We start from the raw sequence: 25,328 nt of genomic DNA on the forward strand, positions 1-25,328 counted from the left end.
TTCTTCTTCTTCTTCTTCTTCTTCTTCTTCTTCTTCTTCTTCTTCTTCTTCTTCTGTTTTTAACAAATAATGTATTATTTGTTTCAGAGGTACAGATCTGTGATTCAACAGTCTTGCACAATTCACAGCGCTTACCAGAGCACATACCCTCCCCAATGTCTATCACCCAGCCACCCCATCCCTCCCACCCCCCACCACTCCAGCAACCCTCAGTTTGTTTCCTGAGATTAAGAATTCCTCATATCAGTGAGGTTATATGATACATGTCTTTCTCTGTTTGACTTATTTCGCTCAGCATAATACCCTCCAGTTCCATCCACGTCATTGCATATGGCAAGATCTCATTCCTTTTGATGGCTGCATAATATTCCATTGTATATATATACCACATCTTCTTTATCCATTCATCTGTCGATGGACACCTTCTTTTCCACCAAGAGCATCATTCCAATGTTAGAAGACAAAATGCAGGGCAGAATTCTTCAAAAAGGAAGCTACAAACAGTAATTTGTGAATTGGGAAGAAACAAGCCTGCTCATTAAAATTCTGCAGTAGGAAAGGCATGGTGGGGTTTCAGGCTAACACTTCCTTCTGAAGCAGGCTTTGGGGCAGACAGGTTTCCTTGCTCTCATTTTCTTTTGTTTCTTACAGAAAGGGCCCATGTGGCAGCAAAGAATTCCCTGTAGGTGATATGCAGGTTCTCTACACATATCTGGGCTTAGGTTGTAAATGCAACTGCCCCCTCACCCAGACGGCAAATGTTGTTTATTACCACTTCTTGTGAGACCCTTGCCCGAAGCACCCCGCGAACACGAGAATGCCCTTTCTTGAAGAGTGGGGTGTAAGATGGTCCTTCCCTTCTGTTTGTCCATGGGGGCAATTGTTGTAGCTTGACTTGGAGGAGCCCATCTGGATATTGGCGAGGCGGACTCCCCGGGGGACTGATTCAGTGCCCAGGAGCAGTCTCCCCTCCTTCACCACTACCAGGAGTCTGCTCATGCTTAGCTCATAGGAGGAGGCACCCTAATCTCAGGGAAGTAGGCTGAATCTCAGGAGGAATCATGATCGTCTGAGCCCACTTTCTTTTTCCAGCTAGTCCTTTTCCCAGTTCCCGTTCCAGCTGGGATGGTCTTCTGGCCCATGGATATAAAGAGAAGTCTTCTGTTGTATCTCCAAGACAAGGTCTTCTGAAGACAAAGCCTTTTGCCATCCTTCACATGCCTTGGTCCTTCTGTGTCCTGCTTATGATGATAGTTAAGGACTATGATGCTCACGCCTGGGGCACTTATCTTGGAACAATGAGACAAAGCCCACAAGCATGATGGAGACATCAACCCCGTAGGAGCCGACATCCATACACCTGTGCTTTGAGACAGATAAAGATCTTTCTTTCTTAAGCATCCCTTACACTAATCTCTTGCAGCACAAAGCCTTCCTCATCACTAACACCAAAACTGTGCTTTCTGTCAATGACAGTCGATGCATGCTTTGACTTTTGTCCACGTCTTCCCGAGAGACATACAATTCCTTGCAGTGCAAGAATTAAGAACGTAGATTCTGGAGCCCAACTGTTTTGCCCCTTGTCAGCTGCAAGTGATTTAACCACCCAGTGCCTTGGGTACACGAGACAGAGCTTAGGTTGGCTGAGCTGCTCAGGTAGCCCCCAGGACCCGGGAAAGCCTCCTGGGGTAGCAAGTGGGGTTGCTGGGATGTCCACAGTGCAGCCAGGTCCCTGGCTGCCCATGGCATGTAGGGCTCTGTTGGCACCAACAAGGCCTGTATTTGACTTTGTACCAGGGGAACCACAGGAATATGGCCCTCCCTTTTAAGAGCTCACGATCCAAGATGGCATGCTTCCTCACACCAACTTCCCCAGGCGACTTCATTGAGAGCGGAAAACAGACGCTCACCGAAATGTGGAACATCACAGACAGAGCTGTCTGCCAGTGAGGCTTAGGGTCTTATCTGTGTATTTCAGAAACCAGGTGCAATGTCAACCCTCGGGCAATAACTCGAGAAGTAAATATTTATTAAAATTGCTCAATAAATATTTTTGAGTACCTGTCATGTTCCAGGCACTATTCTAGACCCTGGAAATACTGCAGTAAACAAAGGATTGAAAGTCCTTGCTCTGATGGGGTTTACATTGTGGTGGGGGAGAGGCATTCGCATAAAGTAAACAACTACATATGTCAGGCAGGGATAGAGACTACGGGGAAAAATACAGGGGGATACAGAGATAGAAAAGATAGGGCAGGTCCCATGCTGTAGAGATGTGACATGTGAGCAAAGAGAGACAAGGAGAGCAGCCATGTGGGTATCTGAAGGAAGGGCGTGCAGGAGGAGCGAACAGTAAGAACAAGGCTCAGAGGCAGGAGCACTCGGAGCCTGGCAGGGCTGGATTGAGGAGAGTGAGGTTGCCAAATGAGGTCAAGAAGCAGGTGAGTGGGAGATCGTGGGTGAACAGACCATGCAGGGCTTTGAATAAATGAACAAGAGTAGAGAGCATCTAGCAAGTGTCAGAGACAGGATTTGAACCCAGGCAGCAGACCCCAAAACACATGCTTTCAATGCCCCCCCACACACGCCCAACATCCTGGAAAGCTAGAGAGAGATCGCAGCCCGTACCCCCTTCTGAAGGTCCTCCTGCTCACCCCCTGGAGAGCCTCTGCTGGGGCTGAGAAGGGGACGTGGACAAGCTTGTGCAGGATTTGGGAAGCACTGTGTCCCACATGGCACCCCCCCATAAGAACAAAAAAAAGATGAATCCCCAGGGTGCCAGAGAGGGGGCAGTCAAGAGAGGGGCCGCCGTGTGATGCTGCCCCAGCGTGGGAGGCTTGGCGTTCTGTGTCATCCGGAGCCGGCTATTAGGAAGGAGCCTTCACCGCGTTGCCGGGGAAGGCGATGCTGTGGAGAGACGCAGGGGCGAGTTAGTAGGTCAGCCTCATCAAATATTGATGGACCAGCTGCACCGGAGCCTTGCCTCCTGCCCAAGTGCCTCCGTGCCTGGCCAGCGAGTCTCAAGGAGACTTCAGATGCCTGTAAGAAGTTACTTAAGGAGCCATTACACACTTGATGGATGGGCTCTTTTGCCCTTTAGGGTTTTATTATTAATGCATCCTTTCTCCCTGGTTCTTGACGGAAGTGTAGTCTAGTTGCCTGTCAAGTTAAAAGCAGTGTGTGTGTGTGATCCCTGGATGATTTTGCCTACCACAGTGGGAAAGCGACGGCATCAGGGACCATGTTTTCAAGCCAGTAATTTCTGAACGTATCACCAGCCCCTTCACCGAGGGCCAGGATAATCCAGGATAATAAACTCTGGAGCCCACCTGCTCGGATCAGACACTCCCTCTGTGGCTTTAACTCCCTGCATGATCCTGAGCAAGTTTCTCTGCTATTCGGTATCTCTCTTTTCTCACCTGTTTAAAAAGGAGCATAGTCGTGGAACCTACTCAGCAGAATGGTTAAGAAGTCTTTATTGTGTTTTGAGACTTCACTGTTTTAGAGCAGCTTTAGGTTTACAAAAAAACTGAGAGGAAAGCACGTTAATTTCCCCCCCTGGCCCCACACATGCACAGCCTCCCCCAGGTCCAGCGTCCCCACCAGGTGGGACACTTGTTCAACTGAGGAACCAGCTCTGGCACATCATCATCCCCCACGGTCCAGTTTCCCAGGGGGGTGACTCCTGGTGGCGCACATTCTGTGGGTCTGGACAAATGTATCATGACATGTATCCGTCATTATAGCATCATACAAACTATTGTCACTGTCCTAAAACTCCTCCGTGCTCTGTGTACTCGTCTCTCCCTCTTCCTAACTCCCGGCAACCACTGATCTGCCCACTGTCTCCATGGTCGTGCCTTTTCCAGAACATCACAGAGTTGGAATCAGACTGGCTTCTTCCACTTAGTGATGTGCATTTAAGGTTCCTCCGTGTCTTTCCGTGGCTGGATTGCTCATTTCTTCTTAGCGATGAATAATGTTCCGCTGTCTGGATACTTCCCAGTTTATCCATCCACCTACTGAAGGATGTCTTGGTCGCTTCCAAATTTTGGCAATTGTGAATCAAGCTGCTATGAACATCTGTGTGCAGGTTTTTATGCAGACATAAGTTTCAGCTCCTTTGGGGAAATACCAAGGAGGGTGATTGCTGGATCGTGCGGTAAGAGAAATGTTTAGTCTCGTGAGAACCCCCCAAGCCGTCTTGCAGAGCAGCCATGCTGTTTTGCATTCCGACCAGCGGTGAACGAGCGTGTCCGTTACTCCACGGCCTCGCCAGCCTCTGGCTGGGTCCGCGTTTTGGACTTTGGCCATTCTGATAGGTGGAGGGTGACATCGCATTGTTGTTCCGATTTGCATTTTCCTGGTGACCTATGAAGGGGTTTTTGTTTGTTTGTGTGCCTGTTTGTTGGAAAACACGCTTGCAGACAGCCTGGCTGATACGGGGAATTTTCGTAGCAAGTGTCAGCCGTCTGTTGGTGGGCATTCTTGCAAACACAGGAGTGCACTGAGCGCGTGGCTGGATGCCTGCCCCCATGGCCTCTGGGTGTTAAGGCAGCAGAAAGAACGTGGGTTGGCCTTGTGTGGGCGGGCATTCACTCGGAGCGGGTGAGGCCCGCCTCTGTGCTCCTGCGTCCCCACAGCGCAGCTCGCCTGGCCTGCAGCACGAACTCCCCCCAATGGTTGATTCCCCCGTAATTAAATCAGGCCCATGCTAGCATACTCTCTTAAACTGATAAGGTGAGATCATAACAGTCCTTTACGGCCCGCACACGGGTCACAGCGCGGTATGCAATCTCAGAGCAATAGATCCCCAAAGAGCGTTTTGGGGGGGTTGGCGCACACGAGTTACTCTGGCCAGTTAGACCATGACGTCTTCCGCGTGCCGGGGCCGCTCAGCTGGCTGGGGGCTTGGCCTAGGGGTGGGGTTTCTCCGTCTGTCACCACAGAGAGCTGGGGGCCAGGTCATCCTTTGTTGTGGGGGACTGTCCTGTGCGTGGTAGGATGCTTAGCACCTTCCCGGCCTCCACCCCCTAGATGTCAGCTGCATCAGCTCCTCCTGGTGACAGCCAGAAACATCTGCAGACTTTGCCACCTCTCCCCTGGTTGAGACCCTCTGCCCAGGAGCCTCGCTCCGAGTGATGCTGGGGGCGCACAGAGTTTCTAGCAGGGTGCGGCTGGGACCCCTTCATGCTACACAGCATGAGAGACCTTTGCCTGTAGGGCTGTAAGGATGGATTCCCCATCTCAGGAAGACTTGCCCTACACTCCTGGGATGCTGCAGGGCTTCTCATTTCAAACTTGATGCGTCCGCCCTTTCCAGAATTACACCTCTTCTCAAAGTCATGACAAACTGGTGGCCAGCCGACATTTTAACAGGACTGTCTCGTTTTGCCCCACCCTGGGGAGCACTGATTTATGACCGTGCTACTCCTCCCAGAAATCCTTATGGAGGATAGTTCAGTGATGGTGACCCCATCTGGGCTTGGCACATGATACGATCGGAAACACAAGATCCATCTGCAACCACCTTTCCATTTCCAACAACCGACTGAAAGGGGATACAGGACTGGACGGACTGATCAGCTGGCCATGTGAAGACACAACCAGATAAGCCAGCACGTGGACCTGATCGGACAAATGACTTAGTATTAAAAAAAAAAAAAAAAAAATCAACCACCTTAGTGATCAGGGAAAGTGATACTGTTAGCAGAAAAAAAGAGACTTAAGACTATAACAGCCGAATGCCTTGTGTGGATTCTGATGGGAACAAACCAATTACATTGAGTGATATCTTTGAGATAATTAGGGAAATTTTTACATTAGGGACTTAATTAATTTTGTTAGACGTGATAATAGGAATGTGATCATGCTTTAAAAAATCTTGAGGTATTCACAAGTGAAACAGCATGGTATCTGGGTTTTGGTTTGAAATCTTTCAGCATGAAATTGTTGGGGGGATAGAGCAAGTTTAGCTACATGTGGACAGTGGCCGAAAGTGACCGATGGGTCCGTGTTATATTGTCCGTATTCTCTTGAAATTGTCACTGCTAAACAGTTGAGTCAATGCCAGTTTTTCTCACGGTAGAGCGAGGGCTATATGGCCACCTACCAAAGAAAGTTCGTGCACCAAACTCTACTTTCTTTAGCCTGAGAGACATGTGTCACGATATTTCCTTCTGTTTGGGTTCTGGTGAATTATTTTAATCTGTAACGTTTCACTAAACTTACTCAAGAGATAGCCCTACGTGTGTTACTAAAATGCCAAGAAAGAGCATATGATCTGTGGTAATGCAGATTCTATGGTGACTCAAAGCAGGCCAGCTCCAAGAAACGGGGGAGACCTGATGAGATCTGCCATCATTGAGGGATGGGTAGAAGTTCTTTGTTATCGTGGACAATGGAGTGAACATCACCACCACGTAGGAGAGAGTAACAGAGAACTGATGGGCCACAGACAGAAGACATCCTAGCGTCCCCATCGGGTGCCAGCAATAGACAAAAGGCACCCTGCAAGGTTAATGGAAAATCATTTGCAATTGAAGGGACTGTTCATAGAGGTGCAGGCAGGTTGAGGCATGTGGGGACCAGCTTTGCACCCCCAGGCCTGAAGAGGTGGGGAAAGCACCGTTGCTGGAACCCTATGGGAGCTGGAGCCTTGGAGGTGGGGCTGTCCCAACGCAGGGATGCACCTGCTGCCCACATCACGATGCCGAACGGAGACCTGTAGACGCCCCACCCGTCCCTCCCCTGCCCCGCAATCTGGTATCGTGTTCCTGTTGGCCAGATTCCCCTGGAGCAAGCGTAGAAGGTCCCCTGAGTCAGCCACCTGGGGCACAGAGTAGAGTGCAGGGCAGGAATGGACCTGGGGGTGTGCACATGGAGAATCCCTAGCACACATGTCAGAGGCTTGCCCTGCCCGGAGTGGTTCGATGAGCATAAGGCCGTTGTTGGTATGCAAGACTCTGGGAACATTTACCATGTAAATCATCCCGTGTAGCTCTGGTCTTCATCAGTTAGGGGCAGGGAGTCCTACACATGGACAGGGAGCTGGATTCAGCGGTTACACACATGCATGCCCACGCACACACATAGGCACACATGCACGCACACGCAGGTGCACACACGTGCACACACGTGCATGGGCATGCACACAGGCACCTACATGCACATGCACACAGACACGCATGCACGCACAGGCAGGTGCACACACGTGCATGGACACACACACCGGCACCTACATGCACATGCACACAGACACACGTGCACGCACACGCAAGTGCACACACGTGCATGGACATGCACACAGGCACCTACATGCACATGCACACAGACACACGTGCACGCACGGGCAAGTGCACACACGTGCACACACGTGCATGGACACACACACAGGCATCTACATGCACATGCACACAGACACGCGTGCACGCACAGGCAGGTGCACACACGTGCACACATGTGCATGGACACGCACACAGGCACCTACATGCACAAGCACACAGACACGTGTGCGCACACTTGGCACACACGTGCATGGACACGCACACAGGCACCTACATGCACATGCACACAGACACGCGTGCACACACAGGCACAAACCCACAAGTTCTTTTAGGAAGTTGCAGTGGTGACCACTGGAACATTTTCCGCCTCCTTGGAAACAGTCTGTGCCTCATTTCCCAGGGATCTCCACTCCCGTAGGCAGGCAGAGGCCTGCCCTGATGGGGAATCTAGGAATGACTCAAGAGGACACGCTGGTGGACAGGAAGCGGGCTGGAAAAGGCCGCTGTCCCCAGAGCTCCACTGCCCCAGGTCAGGGAGTCGCTGGGGGAGTGGGGTGATGGTGTTCACTGGGGTCCCGGTGGGAGATGGGCAGACAGAAATCAGCTCACACTAATCGCAGCAAAATGCAGAAAAAGCGTTTTCAATACTTTCATGACACAGGACCCTTTGGATTCCCCTTCTGTCCATGTCCTGAAAGACTGTGTGTTAAAGCTGCGTGTATGAAGGAAGACCCTGCACTTTTATATTATATGGATGTTGGTGCTTCCCTGAGTGTGAGGCGCACACTAGCAGCTCAGGATGTTGCTTTAGGAGATTCATGATCAGGCTGTTTAAAAATGTTACTGTCATGTATATATTTCAAGGTGCATTTGAAAAAAAGTTCTTTTTTCTCATTTGTGGTCGTTACATATAGTTCTTTTTGAAATAACTTCACTAAAGCAAAAAAAAAAGAGAGAAGTAGCTCGTTTATAGAAAAATATTAATGATACCGCAGGGAGCGTACAAATATGTCAACAATTTGACATATTTTTTGGGGGAACGCAGGGGGAGATGTCGCTCACACCTAACCGGCAGGCAGCGAGCACCAGCCCACGAGACCCAGGGTAGCCATGCGGACCTGACGACATTGTAAGAACAGTGCGGACGTCACTTTAGTTATATAGAGACCCAGATCCCAGACTCGTGTTTGCTTTCCCTGAAGTGTTTTCAATACTGAAAACCCCAGCGCCTTTTCTCCACGCTGCTAGCTTCACGGGCCGTGCGGTGTTCCCCGGGAGGGAGTGGATGCGGACATAAACGTGAGAGCGTTAGTCCAGCCGAGGGGCGGACGGTCAGTGTGTTACACCTTCAGACGCAGCAGCCACCACGTGCCCAGTGCCATCGCCTGTGTTGTCCGCTGCCGAAGCCGTCACGAGTGTGTGTCAAGAGGCCATGCCATGGCGGTGTCCAGCCCGGTGGGTAGAGAGGACAGAAAGCACAGCTACGTGCAGGGGGACGGGCGGGGATGTCATCGTCTTGCCTCGTGGCATCTCCTTGTAGGGGCCAGACCCGGAGAGGGCTGTGTCAGGGACTGCTTGCTTCTTAGCTTAGTCCCAGCCAGCCCCCCCGGAAAGATGCATCGGAGACCATGAGGTCGGGTAGGACATTTGGAGACGGTCATTTATCACAACGAGATTTCTCTGACCTCCTCTCTATCCGTTTGGTCTTTGGTGAGCTTATCTGCATTACCCGGAGGCGCTCTGGGTTGGGCCCCTGGTCCTTACGCCCCGCTCGCTGCATTATTCACGTTGCCAGCTCTTGGGTGAGCATGCCGCTGATGACCGCTCCCGGGGCCGGCTGTAAAAAGACGTCGGCAACGTCCACTGTGTGGCAGAGAGTGGCGAGCCCCCCAAGTCTGCCTCTTTGTTGAAGGTCTCTGCAGAGAGAATGAAGGGAATAATCCATCAGTGGAGCATCTAGAAGATACACTGGCTCCTGGGTAGGAGTTGGGTCACTTGGTCCATGCCTCGGGATGCACATGGTCCGCCCTGTGCCAAGAAGGGTCAGATAAATCACTGGGTCTCAGCCAAGGACTGTTTGACACACACACACCCCCCCCCAGGACATTTGGCAATGTCTGGAGACGTCTGGTTGTCATAGCTCGGGAAGGGCGCTGCCGCAATCCCCGGAGTAGAAGCAGCTAGACCTCCCACAATGCACAGCACAGCTCCCCTGCAGCCAAGCAGTGTCTGTCCCCAGATATCAGTAGAGCCTGAGTCGAGAAACCCTGATGTCAGCGAATAAAGGAAACCAGGAGGACACGCTAATGAACAGCATGGCAAGCGTGCTGAATCTACACGGAGCAGTCATGCTCACCCGCACTTCCTGTTTGCACGGGGGATGCTGCCCCGCCTCCTACCCCCTGGTTTCTGTTCTCATGTTTTCTGCCCCAGCCTTCCTGGGTTCATTGTTGTTCCTGCAACACTGGGCTGTTTTCCAGGATGTGCAGCGGATCACTACAAATCTGGCAACTTAAAAGAGCCGCCATTTATTAGCTCGAGGTGCTGTGGGTCGAGATTCTCTATGAACCGAATTCTGGGCTTGGGTCTCCTAAGGCTGAAATCAGGTGTCAGCAGGGCTGGGTTCTTGTCTGGAGGCTCTGGGGGTGACTCTTCCTCCAAGATCCCTTAGGCTGTTGGCTGAATTCACTTCCGGTGGTGGCAGGACTTGGGGGGGACACCCTGTGTCCCCGCTGATTGTCGGGGGGGCCCACGTTCAGGTCCTAACGGCCGCCCCTCATTTCCGGGTTCATGGCCGCTCCAGTCTCAAAGACAACGACAGCAGGCGACCCCTTGTCACACGCGGACCGTCCGGTAGCCCCTCGCACCACCAGCCAGAGAACAGTCCGCTGACATGGGGCTGCAGCGAGGAGGTCAGGCCCACCTGCATGCTCCCTAGCGTGAGGCCAGCTGATCTGGGTCTTTAATTCCTGTCCGCGAGGCTCTGGGAGCAGTCCCTGGCTTCGTTTTCGTGGGATCAGGGATGGGGATTGTGGGTGGCATCTTCTGAACCCAGCCCTGGGCATGTGGGACCACGTGCCACACTCACTAAGTGTTTGCTAAGTGACTCAACGTTACAGTGGCGTAAAAAGCAGAAATCCAGAATTTTATATGGGAGCTTTTAAATTCATTTTATTTCTAAGTCATCTCTACACCCAACATGGGGCTCAAACGTACAACCCCGAGATCGAGAGTCACCTGTTCTACCAACCGAGCCAGCCAGGTGCCCCTCCTTGGATTTTATTTTCACGTCCTATCCGTTTGCTAGGGCTTCCATAACCAAGTACCAGGTGGTGGCTTAAAGGACAGGTGGGTCGTCTCACGGTTTTTGAGGCCAGAAATCCAGAATCAAGGTCCTGTCTGAGGGCTCTGAGGGGGAGCCTGGCCTGGATCTCTCTCCAGGGTGTGCGGATGGCTGGCTTCATCCTTCCATGGTGTTCTCCCTGTATGGAATCCGTCTACAAACCGCCCCTTCTCGGGGCACGTGAGGGCACCAATCCTTGCCTAGGGCCACCCCGTAGCCACCCGTGAGCTGGACTGCGTCTGTGTGCATATGAGGTCACATTCTCAAGTCCTGGGGGTGGGGGTTCAGCATATGGATTTGGACGGAAGTACACGTCCAGCCTGTAATAGCAACTAATTATACGTTTTCCTTTATTACATACTCTGCGGATCAGATTCAGCCGACTCAGCCTTACAGGGCCAGAGACCAGGTGGTACCCAGCCCCCCCCCGCCCCCCAAGCCCCCTCCTCAAGCCACACAGATGCTCATTCCTGCAGCAGCCATACCAGTGGATTCTAGAAGCTCAGTGGCCGTGAGGAGCCTCTAGAGAGCATTTTACATGGAGACTATAGCCCACCCTGAGACAGAGGCATCGGGGGACAGAAATTGGGCTTTCTGTGTTCCGAGTTTGTACTCAACATTGGTTTTCTTTAAGGGACACTTCATCATCCCTGTATTACACCTGAGTCAGGCACCTTTTGAAAAGAGGGAGGGGCACATTTGGGTTTTGAACACTGAGAAGCTGCACAGGATCATCAACTGTAAAGGTGGCTCGGGGACAGCACGGGGAGCACCCCCGGGACAGGCCCACCCCGAGCCCCATGCCAACGCCACTCGGCACCCTGCACCGTTCCTGCCGGGGTCGCTGCTACCAACACTAGCCTGGCGATGCGGCGCTGTCTCTGAGCATCCAAAGTCATCTCCCGACCCCGGCAACAGTGGACCCACAAGTTGGGGAGCACTGAACTAAACCACCCCCTAGACAGAGGATGAAAAAAAGCAGAGGTCCGGGAGTGACTCCGCAAGGTCACAGAGCTCATCACCAGCAGAGCTGGACCCGAAGCCGGCTTTCCTGCACCCACCCCCCTGCCTTCCCCTCGCCCCTGGGATGCTGAGCAGAGGCAGGCTCTCCCGCCCCAGCGGGTGCCCAGCTCCTTCCCGAGAAGCCGGGCATCCTCACAGAGCATCCCTCATCCCACCACTTTCCCCACGGGCTCTCGTAGCAACACTGCAACTCCGGGGACCCAAATTCTTGCACCGGCCACTTCCTTGAAGGACTCATGCAGAAGATGCCTCATTACCAGAATCAGCCTTCTAGACCCCGTGTCTTCCTCCCATCTCGGGCTCACGCCGATGAAGCCAGCCGCCGCGCCGGTCAGCAAAAATCCTCCGATTTGTGCAAACTGTTAAGTGGAAACCTGGAGTCTTGAGCAAAATCCAAATGCAGCAAAATGGGGTTTCAAGCGAAGTCACATTTCATGAGGCATTTCTTACAGGCCGTAACGGTAGCCGGTGTCCCCGGTAAGCAACCAAAGGGGCGACGATTTCCCGCTCTCAGGACAAGTGGGGGCTTGGCGCGCTAATGCGTCCATAATGTCTGTCCCTCCGGCGTGCCCTGGTCTCCTTGCAGCCAAGGTGACAAGTGCGTTCCGCACGTCATTTGAATGCAAGACTTGGGAGAAGGTTCTAAAGGAGAGGTGCCTGTTGCTGTTGATGTGCTCTTGCAGCTCCGGAGGGTTGACGCGGACTGGGATGCCCTGACGTTGAAAGTGCGGGTGTGGCTTGTCGACCCTTGCCTCCTCGCGTTCCCTCGCAGTGACCGATGGCAGGCAGGCAGGCGGGGCTGTGTTCTAGCTTTCCAACCATGCACGAGGATTTATGTCCTCCGCTCCAGGAGGTGAGCGGGGCAGGGATGCGTGTGCCCGTGTGTCCGTGTCCTTTTCTAAGCTATAGCTCTGCATATAACCAAATAGTTCCGCAGAGTTTGTTGGCAAACACGGGACAAGACGGGGGTGCCAGGGCGTGATGGTAGCTACTCAGATCGACATGGGAGATAGCACTTCTAGAACTACACACCACAAAAGGCAGGTGCCTGGGACCCTGGGTGAGATCTCAGTAAGGTCTGTGCCTGAGTTCAGTCGGACGTGATCCCTGGGGGAGCTGGGGGAGCTGGGCTCACGAGAACTCTGCGGTGGGTGGGTTGGCTTTGCAAATTCCTCTTAATCTCAAACGATCTATGTCAGGAAATGAAATTTTATGAGCAGATCCATTACAGAGGGGGACTTGGGGCCTGAAGCCACACAGAGACAAAGCGCCAAAACCAGAGTGTAAGCCTGGGCGGGGATCCCCCCGGGCACTATCGACCCCCCGACTGGCGAGTCTGTGTTGCGGGGGCCGTGTAGCTGCATCCTTGGCTCCTCCCCACCAGACAGCACTCCCCCACCCGGTCGTGACAACCAGACATGTGGACACTATGCCCCACCCCGAATGGGAATGACTAGCCGAGGCAGGCTGATGCTCCCCCTGAACGCTTCGCGGGATGCTTCTCGGTTTCGGGGTGTCCAGGGACCTTTCCCCTCCAGTGCCCTTCACCCATCTCTGCACGGGCCACGAAAACGTGGACAGTTGCACAAGGAGTGACGGGCTGCGGCGTGGTGGAGCGTGGGCCTCTGCAAAGGCCAGGTCTTTAATCCTGTGGCTCTCTCTCGCCTGTCTTCATGCCCGCAGAGCCAAGGTGAAGAAGGGGGTGAACATCCTGGGTGCCCAGACCCGCGAGCCCCGGCAGTGGGACGTGAAGCAGGAGATGGGAAACGGCGGCAAGCATGCCAGCACCACTGTGCTGTGTCAGCGCCTGGGGTCCAGCGCGCGCAACAGGTAAGCTCCGGCGGCGAGGGGTCCGGTGGCCGGGTCACCGCCCGGAAGGCTCGCCTTACGCTAGCATTTAACCGCTGCTTAGCAGAGCGGTTAAGCCCTCAGCCTGGGGATCTGGAGGCACTTTCATCACGGGCAGGACCCTCTGGCAGCTCCAGGCGGGGCAGGTGCGGCTCTGGTTCTGAGTCTGTTTTGGGGCTTTGAAGCCGAGCCTGGTTAGCATGGTCGGCTGTGCCTCTGGGCCTCGGGCATGCTCTCCGCCAGGGCTCAGGTCCCTGGTCACCTCCCCTTGCCCTCCCTGGATTATCGGAAGCTGCTTTCTTCCAAGTGCTCATTCTTCGCACAAAGGGTGTGATGTTGTGCTTTATAATAAGAAATATGTATTTGGGCTTCATCCCTGTTCCTGGCACAGAGCTCCTGAAACCCGGAGAATTTCCTAAGTGAAGAGAGCAACAGAGGTGACTTTTCTTACATTAATGAGGTGACTTTTGGGAAGCACCTGGGTCACCCAAACCCCACCCCCAGCATCTCCCTGGAGGGCAGAGGGGCTGGAGGTTGACTTCAGTTACCATTGGCCAGGGATGTAATCAGTCTTAACTCTATCATGAGACCTCCAGGAAAACCTCAAAGATTGGGTCTCTGAGAGCTTGCAGGTGGGTGAGCCCATGGAGATTTGGGGTGAGCGGTGCCCAGGGAGGACATGAAGCCCCACGCCCTTCCCCACACCCCGCCCTGTGCGTCTCCTCCATCTGGATGCTCCTGAGTTACATCCTTTAACCTAGTAAGTGAAGCTTTCTCAGAGTCCTGCGAGCTGCTCTCGCAGATTAATCAAACCCAAGGAAGGGAGGCTTTGGAACCTCGGGTTTATAGCTGGTGGGTCAGAAGCCCAGGTGACAGCCTGCACTGATACCTGCAGGGGGATGGGCAGTCCTGTGGGACTGAGCCCCTCGCCTGGGGGATCCAATGCCATCTCCGGGTGGACGGGGTCAGGATCGCGTTGAACTGGACGACACCGGCTGGTGTGGGAGCGCTGCTTGGTGGTGCGGGGAAAATGCACACGTCGGAGTTGGTGTCCAAACGTGAAGGATTAGACCCCAACTTGAGTGAGGAGGGATTTAAACATGGGGTGACCATCAGTGGAAATAGTATGTAAGGACATGTTATGGGAGATTCTATACAGACACCTGGGTAATTATTTAAAATAATTGTTTTCTGCGTATTAAAACAACACATACTTACTTTAGAGTATTTGTAAAGCACAGTTATACTAGGGGAAAAATGTCAAATAATGCATCAGTATTCTGCCAGCCAAGGATAACCCACTGTTAACATGTTGGTTCATTCCCTTCCAGTGTTTTATACAGACAGTAAATGTGTAGTCGGTGTATTTATATTACAAACCTGGTATCGTAATCTATACACAGATTTTAAGATGCTTTCACTTCTATTGAACACATTTTCTCCTGACATCAAATTGTCCTCAGAAACAATTTAATGGTTTCACGGTATTCCATCATATAGATTTAACGCTGCGTAAATAACCCTACCCATGTCCTCAGACGTTGCAGTTGTTCTTAACTTTTATTACTATAAACGTTGCAGCAGTAAACCACCTTTCATGTAAAGCTTTATCCACTTCTCTTTTCGCTTAAGGTGGTTTCTTTAGAATCAAAAAGTTTGATCATTTTTAGGGCTCTTGATAAATTCTGTTTTGTGTATTTTCTTGAAGGGAGTAACACTAAAGGAAAATGTATCCCATCATCGGACACATTTTCTTAAGTGAACACTGCAAGGCTGCCAAGAAAAATTTCTGCAAATTCTCCACTTTGTTTAGAAACACCCGGTTCTTTGATCATAAACCCTCTCTCCGCCGTGCTTCCTTTAATGGGTAGCCAGCGAAAACATCTGGTGTCCCGAGCAGCTTCCTGGTTCAAACACCAGCCTTTCCTCAGATCAACCCCAAGAAGGACTGTTAGCATATCACATGGGGTGAGGGTTGTGTGTCCAGATGTTTCGATTTGTGAAAAAGGGACTAGAAAGAAACGCATGCCAGGGTCCCCTCGTATTAGCAGGAAATCAGAGGCAAAATTAAATCTCTTGAATCAAATACACATAATGTCTAACTAATCCATAAGATTGGTGTTGATTAGGCAAATAAAAGCAAAGGTGTTCATTAAGTGAAGTTACACATGTAAGTCATTCTTCATTACCCAGTTGGGAGCAATCTCGATGTGAGGGAGGGGAGCCCTGCGGGAGCACATTCTCAAGAGTCCCAGAGGCGACCCTGTTTGCGCTGAGTCTCTGGGAAGTCTGCTGTGGGCCAAGGTGTGTTTGCTGAGAGGGTGAGCTTCTGTTTTTTTTATTGGGAAGTCTGTTTACCAGCACAGCACTGATGGGGGTCCCATGCTTACCGCCTTCCTCACTGCGCTCTGCGGGAAGCCTTGGTTGGTTCCTCTGTGGGCGGTGCTGTGCACGGATGTCCACCCAACAGAGTCAGATCCAGACCACCCCCCATCAAGGAACCTAAAAGCTGTGGAGACCTGGGACCAGAAGGACCCCAACTCCAAAAGGGTGCTCGTTGACATGGAAGGTGCAAGTCCCACGGGAGGGGAGGAGGGCTTCCTTCCCTCTGCCCATAGAGCGAAGGCCAAGCGCACTTGTTATCTACTGCCCTGTGACAAATTACCCTCAAGCTTACAAGTTCAGAACACCACACATTCATTATCTCATGGTTTCCATGGGTCAGGGGTTCGGGCACATCCTAACTGGGGCCCCTTCCCCAGGGTCTGTCACTAAGGGGCAGTCAGCGTCTCCTCCACCAGGAACTGTGGTCTCACCTGAAGGCTCAGCAGAGCCGACCCACTCCCAGGCTCACGTGGTCGTGGGAAGGATTCGGGTCCTCGAGGGCTGTAGGACCAGGGGCCTTGGTTTCTGATTGCTTGCTAGGGGTCGTCTTCCATCGGGTCCAGCCTGTGAGAAGGTCCTAGGAGAAAGGGAATGCCAGCAAATGGGAGTTGGAGTATTTTATAACCTAATCTCGCAAGTGACGTCTGCACACTCCTCCTGTATTCTGTTCATTAGCAGCAAGACTGGGCCGCACTCAGGGGAGGGGAGTACACAAGAGGGGTGGGTGCCAGGAGGTGGGGCTCCCCGGGAGTGTCAGGCTGACAGCTCTTCTGGGCCATGGAGGGCTTTCTGCAGTAGAATCTGCAGGAACAGAGAGTGACAGCCTTGCAGGCACGGACAGAGGCCCCGCACTCTCTGGAATCAGGAGACCTCCCACAGAGAAGAGTGGCAGGTGTGGCCCGGCTGCAGGCGACATAGAAAGGACTTGCAGAGATTCTGCCCGGAATGCAGCCGGGCCCCGAAACGGAGGGACGTAGATCCCAGGCCAGTGGCTTAAGCCGGCCCTTCCTTAGCTGTGTATCACCCATCCTCCTCTTCAGACCGACTTGCCTTCTTCATTTAACTGAAGCCAGTTGATTCAGAGGGAAGTTTAGGTTCCTGCCCAGATTAGCGCGACTAGTTAGCTGCACTAAAAAGTGATGATCCTGGCTCATTTGGTCAGAAGAGCCGTTTATCCAAGGGATGTTGTGGGGGACGCTGCGGAATCAGCTTGGAAAATGGAAGACCCCACGTGAATCTCAGCGTCAGCCGTCGCCCGCCCAAAGTCACGCCTCCTCATGGACATTCAGACCACTGCTCCCTTCTACTTTAAATTGCTCTGGGTTTTTTAAATTCATCTTTATTTTTAGTGAGAATATCCTTGAAAGTCTACGGTTAAGGTACTTCTGCTGGTTCCTAACGTGCATTACAGTAAGTATAAAACTGTAAGATTTATTTTAAATGATAATCCTTGTGAATAGAATAGGGGCATAATTGGTGCATATTCCTGTCATAATGGGAATACAGGCAGTGAATCGCTGGTGTGCTGCCCACCCGAGTTCCCCTTTCCAGCCCCCTGTCAGCTTCTGCGCACCTGCGTGGGCTGGTGGTCAGCTGGGGCGTCTCTAACGAAATACCACAGATGGGGGCTTAAAGAACGGACATTTATTCTCTCCTAGTTCTGGGGGCTGGAAATCCCAGATCAAGGTGCTTTCAGTGCTGGCTTTGGGGGAGTCCTCTCTTTCTGGCTTTCCTGCTGTGTCCATACATAGCCTTTCCTCTGTGTGCCCTTGGGGGGTGGTGGGTGAGGGAGAGATAGAGAGAGAGCACGCTGGTGTCTCTTCTTGTAAGGACCCCGGTCCTGTCAGATTCGGACCCCACCCTTCTGACCTCAGTTAACCTTAATTATCTCCCTAACGGTCCCGTCTCCGAGGACAGTCACTGCGGGGTTCAGGCTTCCGGAGATGAATTCCAGAGCGGGGTCGGGGGGGACACAGCCAGTCCCCAGCAGCAGGCTTTGCTCTGACACCCTGCACCTGCGTCCTTCAGAGCACTGCCCTGGGCCCCTGGGCACTTTGCCCACTCTTGAGACTATTGGGAAAGCCAGAGTTTTCCTCTTCGGCGGTCAGTCCTTGCACGTGATGGATGGATGTGCAGGAGAAAAACCCACCTCCCTCTACTCGGGCGCAAACAACCATCCGTGGTGATGGACGCTGCAGAGCCCCCCAGGGACGCGGGAGGCTGGCACTTTTTCCGACCACACACCTTCCCTCGCATGAACGGCTTCCCTCTTCCCCACCCCTTACCTGTAGTACTCACTTACACGTGGATCCATGTCTCAGGGTCTGCTTCTAAAAAACCCAGTGTGGGATTCTCAGAAACATGAGGGTCCCTGCTTCTTTCCCTGGTGGAATGGCCTCTTACATGTACAACTGGGGGGAAGAATTTGTTAGGAAGGCTGCCCACCAAGGCCTTCCTGTCAATGGAACCCTTTCTCCCCAGAGCCCGGAACCTCTGGGCTCAGGGTCCTGCCACCATCCGTCTGTAAACCCTCGGATCCGGGAGGAGAGTTGGCAACTGTCCACACCCACACCTAATTGTGTTGCATTTCGTTTCTAGCCCCGAGATTAATATTTTAGCAGTCTGAGCATCTCCGCAATCATGCAAACTCAGTTAACAACCTCCTAGATCATAGCTCATACTCACAGGGTGTGAGGCCAACGGAGCACTTACCGTTCTGTCCAGATCCCCCCCACACCGGCGCCGTGAGTCTGAGTGAACCGAGCAGAGAGCAAATGTCTCTGTGTCCGCAGGAAGAGGATGAAGGATGTGGCCGGCCGGCTGCCACACAGGGGTGCACTCTGCCACGCTCTTGGTGAATGTTCCAGAGGGAGCATCTCCTGCTTGGCCTTTCATCTCCTTCCCCATGCTGAATTTTTCTTCAAACCTGGGTAGCAGGGCTGGTGTGAGCAGCTGGGGCTCGACCAAGCAAGACCCTCATAAAGCCTGGGGGGTGACCCCAACCTGGAGGGAGGTGCGGCTGACCGTGACTGCCCTCGACCCCAGCGCCGCACTTTTATCTGACGCACAATTCTACCTGGCGCTTTCCGCGAGCCTTCCTCTCTGCAGCTCAGGCTGATGCCAGAGACTCCGTGTGTCTGAATTGCAGGGAGCTCCACGGTGGAGCTCTGTGGCCGTGATGGAGGCTGGCTCCCCGGGGCGGCGGGGGGGTCCTCCGGTTCCACCTAAACGACTCTCCACTGAGCCTCACACCCCATGCTTATGTTTACTGCACACATTCACTCAAATCGGTTCACTTGGGCATTTAAAAATTTTCCTGTTGGGCTTTGTTATTTTTTTTTTAATAATACATTTTTTGGGCGCCTGGGTGGCTCAGTCGGTTAAGCGACTGCCTTCGGCTCAGGTCATGATCCTGGAGTCCCGGGATTGAGTCCCGCATCGGGCTTCCTGCTCGGCAGGGAGTCTGCTTCTCTTTCTGAACCTCCCTCCTCTCATGCTCTCTATCTCTTTCTCTCTCTCGCAAATAAATAAAGTCTTAAAAAAAAAATTTAAAAAAAAAATTTCTAATAATACATTTTCTTTTAAGATTTTATTTTATTTATTTGAGAGAGAGAGAATGAGAGACAGAGAGCATGAGAGGGAGGAGGGTCAGAGGGAGAAGCAGACTCCCTGCCGAGCAGGGAGCCTGATGTGGGACTCGATCCCGGGACTCCAGGATCATGACCTGAGCCGAAGGCAGTCGCTTAACCGACTGAGCCACCCAGGCGCCCTGGGCTTTGTTATTAAAATATTGCTGTTATAATCTCTTCCGGGAAACATAGTATCTTAAAAATAAAAATGTAAATAGCAGTAATACTCTATCCTTCATCATGCTTGAAAGTATGAAAACTATACTCTGTATACTTCATAGTGCCCGGCATTTTACAGAATGCTTTGTATACACCATTTCAGTAAATCTTTTTCATGGTTTCTCGAACAGAGTCAGCACACCACTGGGCAGGTGAATAAAAGAAATGAAGGCAGAGGGAGGAAGCATCCCACTGAATATTTGTGCAAATGAGAAAAAGAAGTTTTCTTTTAAAATAACTTTCATGTCTATAAATAAGTGGAAAACGCTCAGGTCTACTGCGTGAGTTAAAGGTGAACACGTGAACAGCTACGATTCCAACATACGAACCCTGTTGCTCGTATCAGCGACATCCCTGCACCTGCTCCGGGGCTGGAAAGGGAGAGTAAATGTTCTGCAGGCCTTCAAGATGCATTAGCTCCAAACAGACTTTATGTTGCTTCCTTGTCTTTTTATTAGCCTTATTTTCTTCCATGCCCATATGTCACTTTTAGCCTCAGAAAAACATACTCAAAAACACATTTTGTAAACCCATATTCCACACCTTATGTTCGCTGTAACTGTTATTGTGCATGTAAGTATTTTTATACAGTTGGGACCAGACTGTGACATGTCTCGGTTTGTAAAGTAACATGGCCAAAGCCTGCCCCAAACTTGGTTATTTACCTGGCTGGCTAACAAGTTACTAAGTGAAGTAATTACTAAGTTTCCTGCTGCAGGGCATCGTGGTTGCTAACTTTTCATAGAAATAAATTGGCAGTGTACATCTCTATACCTCTATGGCCCCTCCCTGGGCCCCCCACTTCCTGGGAGACGGCAGGGTCCCCTAGAGACTTGTAAACTCAGGCCACAGATTTGGGCGCTCAGCCCAGCGGCTACAGGCTGAGACGCTGGCCATGTGGCAGAGCTCAGGGACGTCTGCAGGGGCTGCCGGCCAGGTGAAGGGAGGGGGTGGGCCCTGCGTGCACGGAGAGCAGGTCAGAGTGTGCCTGCCTACAAGGAGTGCCCCCTCCTCCCTCTGGAGCCTCCCTGGGGGGAATGCGGGCCCCGCGTTGCCCAATCTCCAGACTTCTCTAGAAAAGCTGAAAATCCAGACTGTCATGTGAAATCTCCCAGTTTGTAAACGTTTGCTCAGATTTGTAAAAATCACTGTGCGGATCCCAGAAAAGGAATACCGTTGAGGAACGTGGCTCACCAGCGAGTGAGTCCTACACAGTAGCCGCCCGTCCGAGCCCATCATGCACTCCACTTTGGAGGAAATCACACCTGCGTGCGCTAGGAGGTTGGTTGTCTGTATCCTCAAGGGGTAAAATCTGTAGCAAAAGAGCCGTCCCGACCTAGATGGTCTGCCTCTTTTAGAGGGACTTCAAAGTGAAGCCAGCCCTTTGTGAGATTCCACTTCCCCCATTTTCCGCATGGGATCCCTCCTGAAGATAAAGGTGCACAGACTCCCCTGTGTTTCCAGCAGATGTTATTAACACACATCCGTCCTCTGGTTCCTTATTCTTGTTCGCCCCTGGCTGTCTTTAGGTGCAGCCCTCCAGGGCACCTGCCTGGGGCCTGGTGTCCCTCATCCCTCTTCTTATCGCCCACCTTCTGTTTGGCGGGGCAGCAGGTCAGCCGGCGTTCTCCAGCTGGTCTACACTGGAGACATTCTGGGTCCGTGCATTTCCTTGAACCACCAGCTGACGCCCCCCTCATCCTCCCCTCCCCCAAGCCCATCAGGCTTCAGCTCGGCTGCAGGGGAGACAAGTCAATCAGGCAGGTAATAAAAGGGCAGAAGCTTTTCAAAAAGCAAAAATCCCAGAGAACGGTGACTAAAATGCCCATTAGTATTCATTTACTCAGTCTCAATTGCAGATCTTATATTTGTAACTGTGCTCGGCTGTTTGTTTTTGGAGGATTCGGGAATATGAATGTTCTCATAGCTGCTTCGTGTAAACAGAATCAGCAGAGCTTAGGGGAATGGTACACCAAGATAATCTGCTTTTCCCCGAAGGAAACTGCCCAGACCCAGTCTTCCCCTGAAGAAAGATTTGAAGATACCACAGAAAGTGCACCAGGCAGATTTCCGCAAATGAAAATCTCCCAGTCGGTGGCATGGGTGTGCACTCCAGGTCCCCAGAGGAAGAAATCAGAAGTGTCCCCCCACAGCCCACTCTACATCCTCAGCAGGCTGACATCAGCCCCCGTGGCAGGAGAATTTCTTGATGTGCACATTGTGTGTGTTCTCGGTAAAATATTCCCTTCTCTCACATGCTCAGCCTGCGCCGAAGGCTAAAGCCCAACATGGTTGAGGTTATTGGCGTGTTCTGGCATTTATAGTAACTAAACTCTCCCAAGAGAATGTGCTGGAAGCTCCTGGGAGTGGGAGAAAAGGTAGAGAAGAAGCTTTGAGAAGCTCAGTAGAAGAGGAGATGTTCCTGGAGACCAAAGGGCTGGCTCTGGCCTCAGATGTTGATCTGACGTCTGCAGTGGCCGTTGGGTTCCTCCATCCCATGGCGATAAGCTGTGGCGTCCAGCATCCGTGGGTTTTCATCCCAGCAAGCCTGCCTACAGTGGAGGGAGCCAGCCTCCCTAAAGGAAATCAGCTTCTATAGAGAAAGACAAGACACTGGGAGTTAAAACCATGGTACCTGGAAGAGGCTTTGCAACGTTGGACATTTTGTGCATGTCACCCTCTGCTTCCCCAGACCCCACATGGTGAATGGCAGTCCACTCACTTCTCAAATGATGACCCCGTGTATGAGAGGCTGTGTTTTCCAAAAATGTAGGCAACGGACACATTCGCAACGTCCCCACCTGCAAGGTCTTCTGAATATCACTACTCACCCATTACAAGGTGAAGCCTTTGTCCTGCCCCTTGAAAATGGGGAGGCTTTTGTGACTGGCTTCGTGTGAGCACAAGGATGCTGTGTGGCTGGGGGAGTCGGCAGTTAGCCCGCCTGCAGAGACCCGGGGGAGAACCCTGGTTGGGAGACAGTGGTGTCCGGCCGGCCACCCCGCCCAGCCCTTCCAGAATTCTTGAATCACAGAGACAGTAAAATGATCATTTTGTGCCGCTAAGTTTGGAGGGCAGTTTATGACACAGCGACATATAACCTGAGCCCCGGGTGCCCAGAGGGTTGAACTGCTCCCCTGTCCCCCAGCTCCTCGGGGCCAGGCCTGCGTTTGAACCCCACTCTGTCTGATGCTGCGTCTTCCAGCACCACGGAAAGCTGCCCTAGTGCAGACGCGTGGCCGGGCTTGTCCTCGTACCCCAAAAGGCCCCTCCCGGAGCCCAACCCCTCATCACCTCCAGAGGCTGACTTCTCGGCTCTCTGCACCTGAGCCTCAGTGAAGGCTTTTTCTGGCCGGAAGGGAGGGTTTCTCTCTTCTTCCTTCTGCCACAGGTTGACATGTGGTCCCCAGTCCAAAGGGAACATGTATAAAGTAGATCTATCTCAGCATCTGTCCTGGGATGACTTACTGGGGCAGGTTAAGGTGTCTCGAGCTCTCTCCAGACCAGTCATTGACTGTAGGGGGAGGCTGAGGTGCCCGCGCTGGGCCCCGGACCTGAGCAGGTGGCTCTCAGACCCATGATCTCGCCATGGAGACACCCTGCGCAGTGTCCCCGATGCAGCCATCCCATTGCTGGTCCTCAGAGAGCAGCCCGGCAGCCCCGCGGTGCCCCCCTGTGTGCAACGCCCGAGGTGCTCAGAGTCCTCCGGGCCCCGCTGAGCTGCCGCAAGATGCTGGCTCCATCCACCGGAGCCCCTTCAAATTCAGGGAATTTTAGGGGACCCTGGTGGCTCAGTCGGTGAAGCGTCTGCCTTCGGCTCAGGTCATGATCTCAGGGTCCTGGGATCGAGTCCCGTGTCGGGATCCCTGCTCAGCGGGAAGCCTGCTTCTCCCTCTGCCCCTGCCCCTCCCCCCTGCTTGTGCTCTCTCTCTCTCACTTTCTCTGACAAATAGATAAATAAAATCCTTAAAAATATATAAATAAATAAATTCAGGGACTTTTGTTTAGATTGAGGGCCCTTCTCATACCTGACGGGTCTTTACGAGACAATGGCAAAGGGCGGGGGGAGTGAACCACAGCTGGCCCTTGAACAATGCCGGCTTGAAGTGCGTGGGTCCACGTACATGCAGAGAATTTCATAAATACAGCACGGGGTTGTACACGGATTCTCTCCTTATGATTTTCTGAGTAACATCTTTTCTCTGGCTTCCACTGTTGTGAGCACACGGTGTAGATTACAGTGTTCATCGACTGTTTACATCATCAGCAAGCCTTCCAGCCCACAGCGGGCTCTTAGTAGTTAAATCTGGGGGAGTCAAAAGTTATACGTGGATTGTGGATCTCACGGGGGCCAGCGCCCCTAGCCCTCTCATTGGCTCAAGATCAATCGTATTTCCCTTTTTTAAAGCTTTAATGTTCTTTTCTGCCTGAATGGGAAAAGCTTCGCTCATGCAGCGCCTCCATCCCCAAGCATCCCAGGAAGCAAAATGGTGCTGTAAATAATAGCGTGGCCTCTGGAGCCCGCCAGGCAATGTGGACCCTAGGCTCAGCTCTTCTCCTTGGGACCTGTATGGTTTTGTGCAAACGACTCAGTGTCTTTGGGTCTTATCTGAAAATGGGATGATAAATAACAGTAGTACCTTTGTCGTGGGGAGCTCGTGGGTATTAACGATGTCGGTCTACGTCAGTGCCCACAGAGGCCCTTGGCTCTTGTATTCTCCACGGGGTGAAGCTTCCTGAAGTTCTTCCTGACATTTTCACACGGTGGCTCCGACTTCCTGGCATTGTAACTGTGACAAGACACGGCACTCCTTCCCGTGGGGGCACGTGCCAGTCACGGAGCCGCACTTTCCCCCTGGCCTGGACTTCGTCCCCAGCATTCCACCGGAGCTCGATCCTGCTCACCGTCCTCCTCGTCCCCCTGCTCTTCCTCTTGGCTCACACTCTACCTGGAGTCTCAGCAGCTGGCTGGCTCTGGGCATTGCTCCCACCCTCAGGGCCGCCCGAGGGCATAAGGGACGGCAGAGACAGATGCCAGAGAGGCAGAGGTAGCCTCCGGACACCCGTGGGGCCAATGTGCCTGGCTTTGACTATTTATAAGCCAATCCAAAGGTCGAAGGCTTGTTGTAATTTGTCATTTTACTAAGGCACATTTTCCGCTTCTGCTTTTATTATTTCTTGCTCTTAATTTATTATTATTTTTTTCTGGGAGAAGTGGGAGAAGAAAGGTGATGTAGTCACACAGTTCCAAATTCAAAATGTAGACAAGCCCAAGGGCAGAAATCTACTGCTGCCCTCCACTTACCCAGCTCCCTTCCTGGGGGCCACCAACATCGGCACTTTATCATCTACCTTTCCAAAGACACTGTCTGCATGTGAAAGCACACACACACTCACACATGCACACACACACTCATTCACACGCGCACATACACATGCACGCACTCATGCATGCATGTGCACACTCGTTCACATGTGCACATACATGCGCACTCATACATATGTCCTCCCCTACTTCACCTTTAAGCAACGTTGCTTCTTTTTTCCACCCACTCACATATCTTGTAATTTTTCCCTATCAGCCCATGAAGTTCT

General features: G+C 52.3%; 1 protein-coding gene across 1 annotated transcript in view; it reads left to right on the forward strand.

Moving 5' to 3' along the window:
* The window catches only part of TMEM132C (transmembrane protein 132C), a 205,448-nt gene that overhangs the window by 81,694 nt on the left and 98,426 nt on the right, over nt 1–25,328 (forward strand). Inside the window, exon 3 of the mRNA XM_021698576.1 lies at nt 13,336–13,482. Coding sequence (XP_021554251.1) covers nt 13,336–13,482 — 147 coding nt within the window. The remainder of the gene's footprint in view (nt 1–13,335; nt 13,483–25,328) is intronic.

The sequence above is a fragment of the Neomonachus schauinslandi genome, chromosome 14 (genome assembly GCF_002201575.2).
Source record: "Neomonachus schauinslandi chromosome 14, ASM220157v2, whole genome shotgun sequence".
In the NCBI taxonomy this organism is placed as follows: Eukaryota; Metazoa; Chordata; class Mammalia; order Carnivora; family Phocidae; genus Neomonachus; species Neomonachus schauinslandi.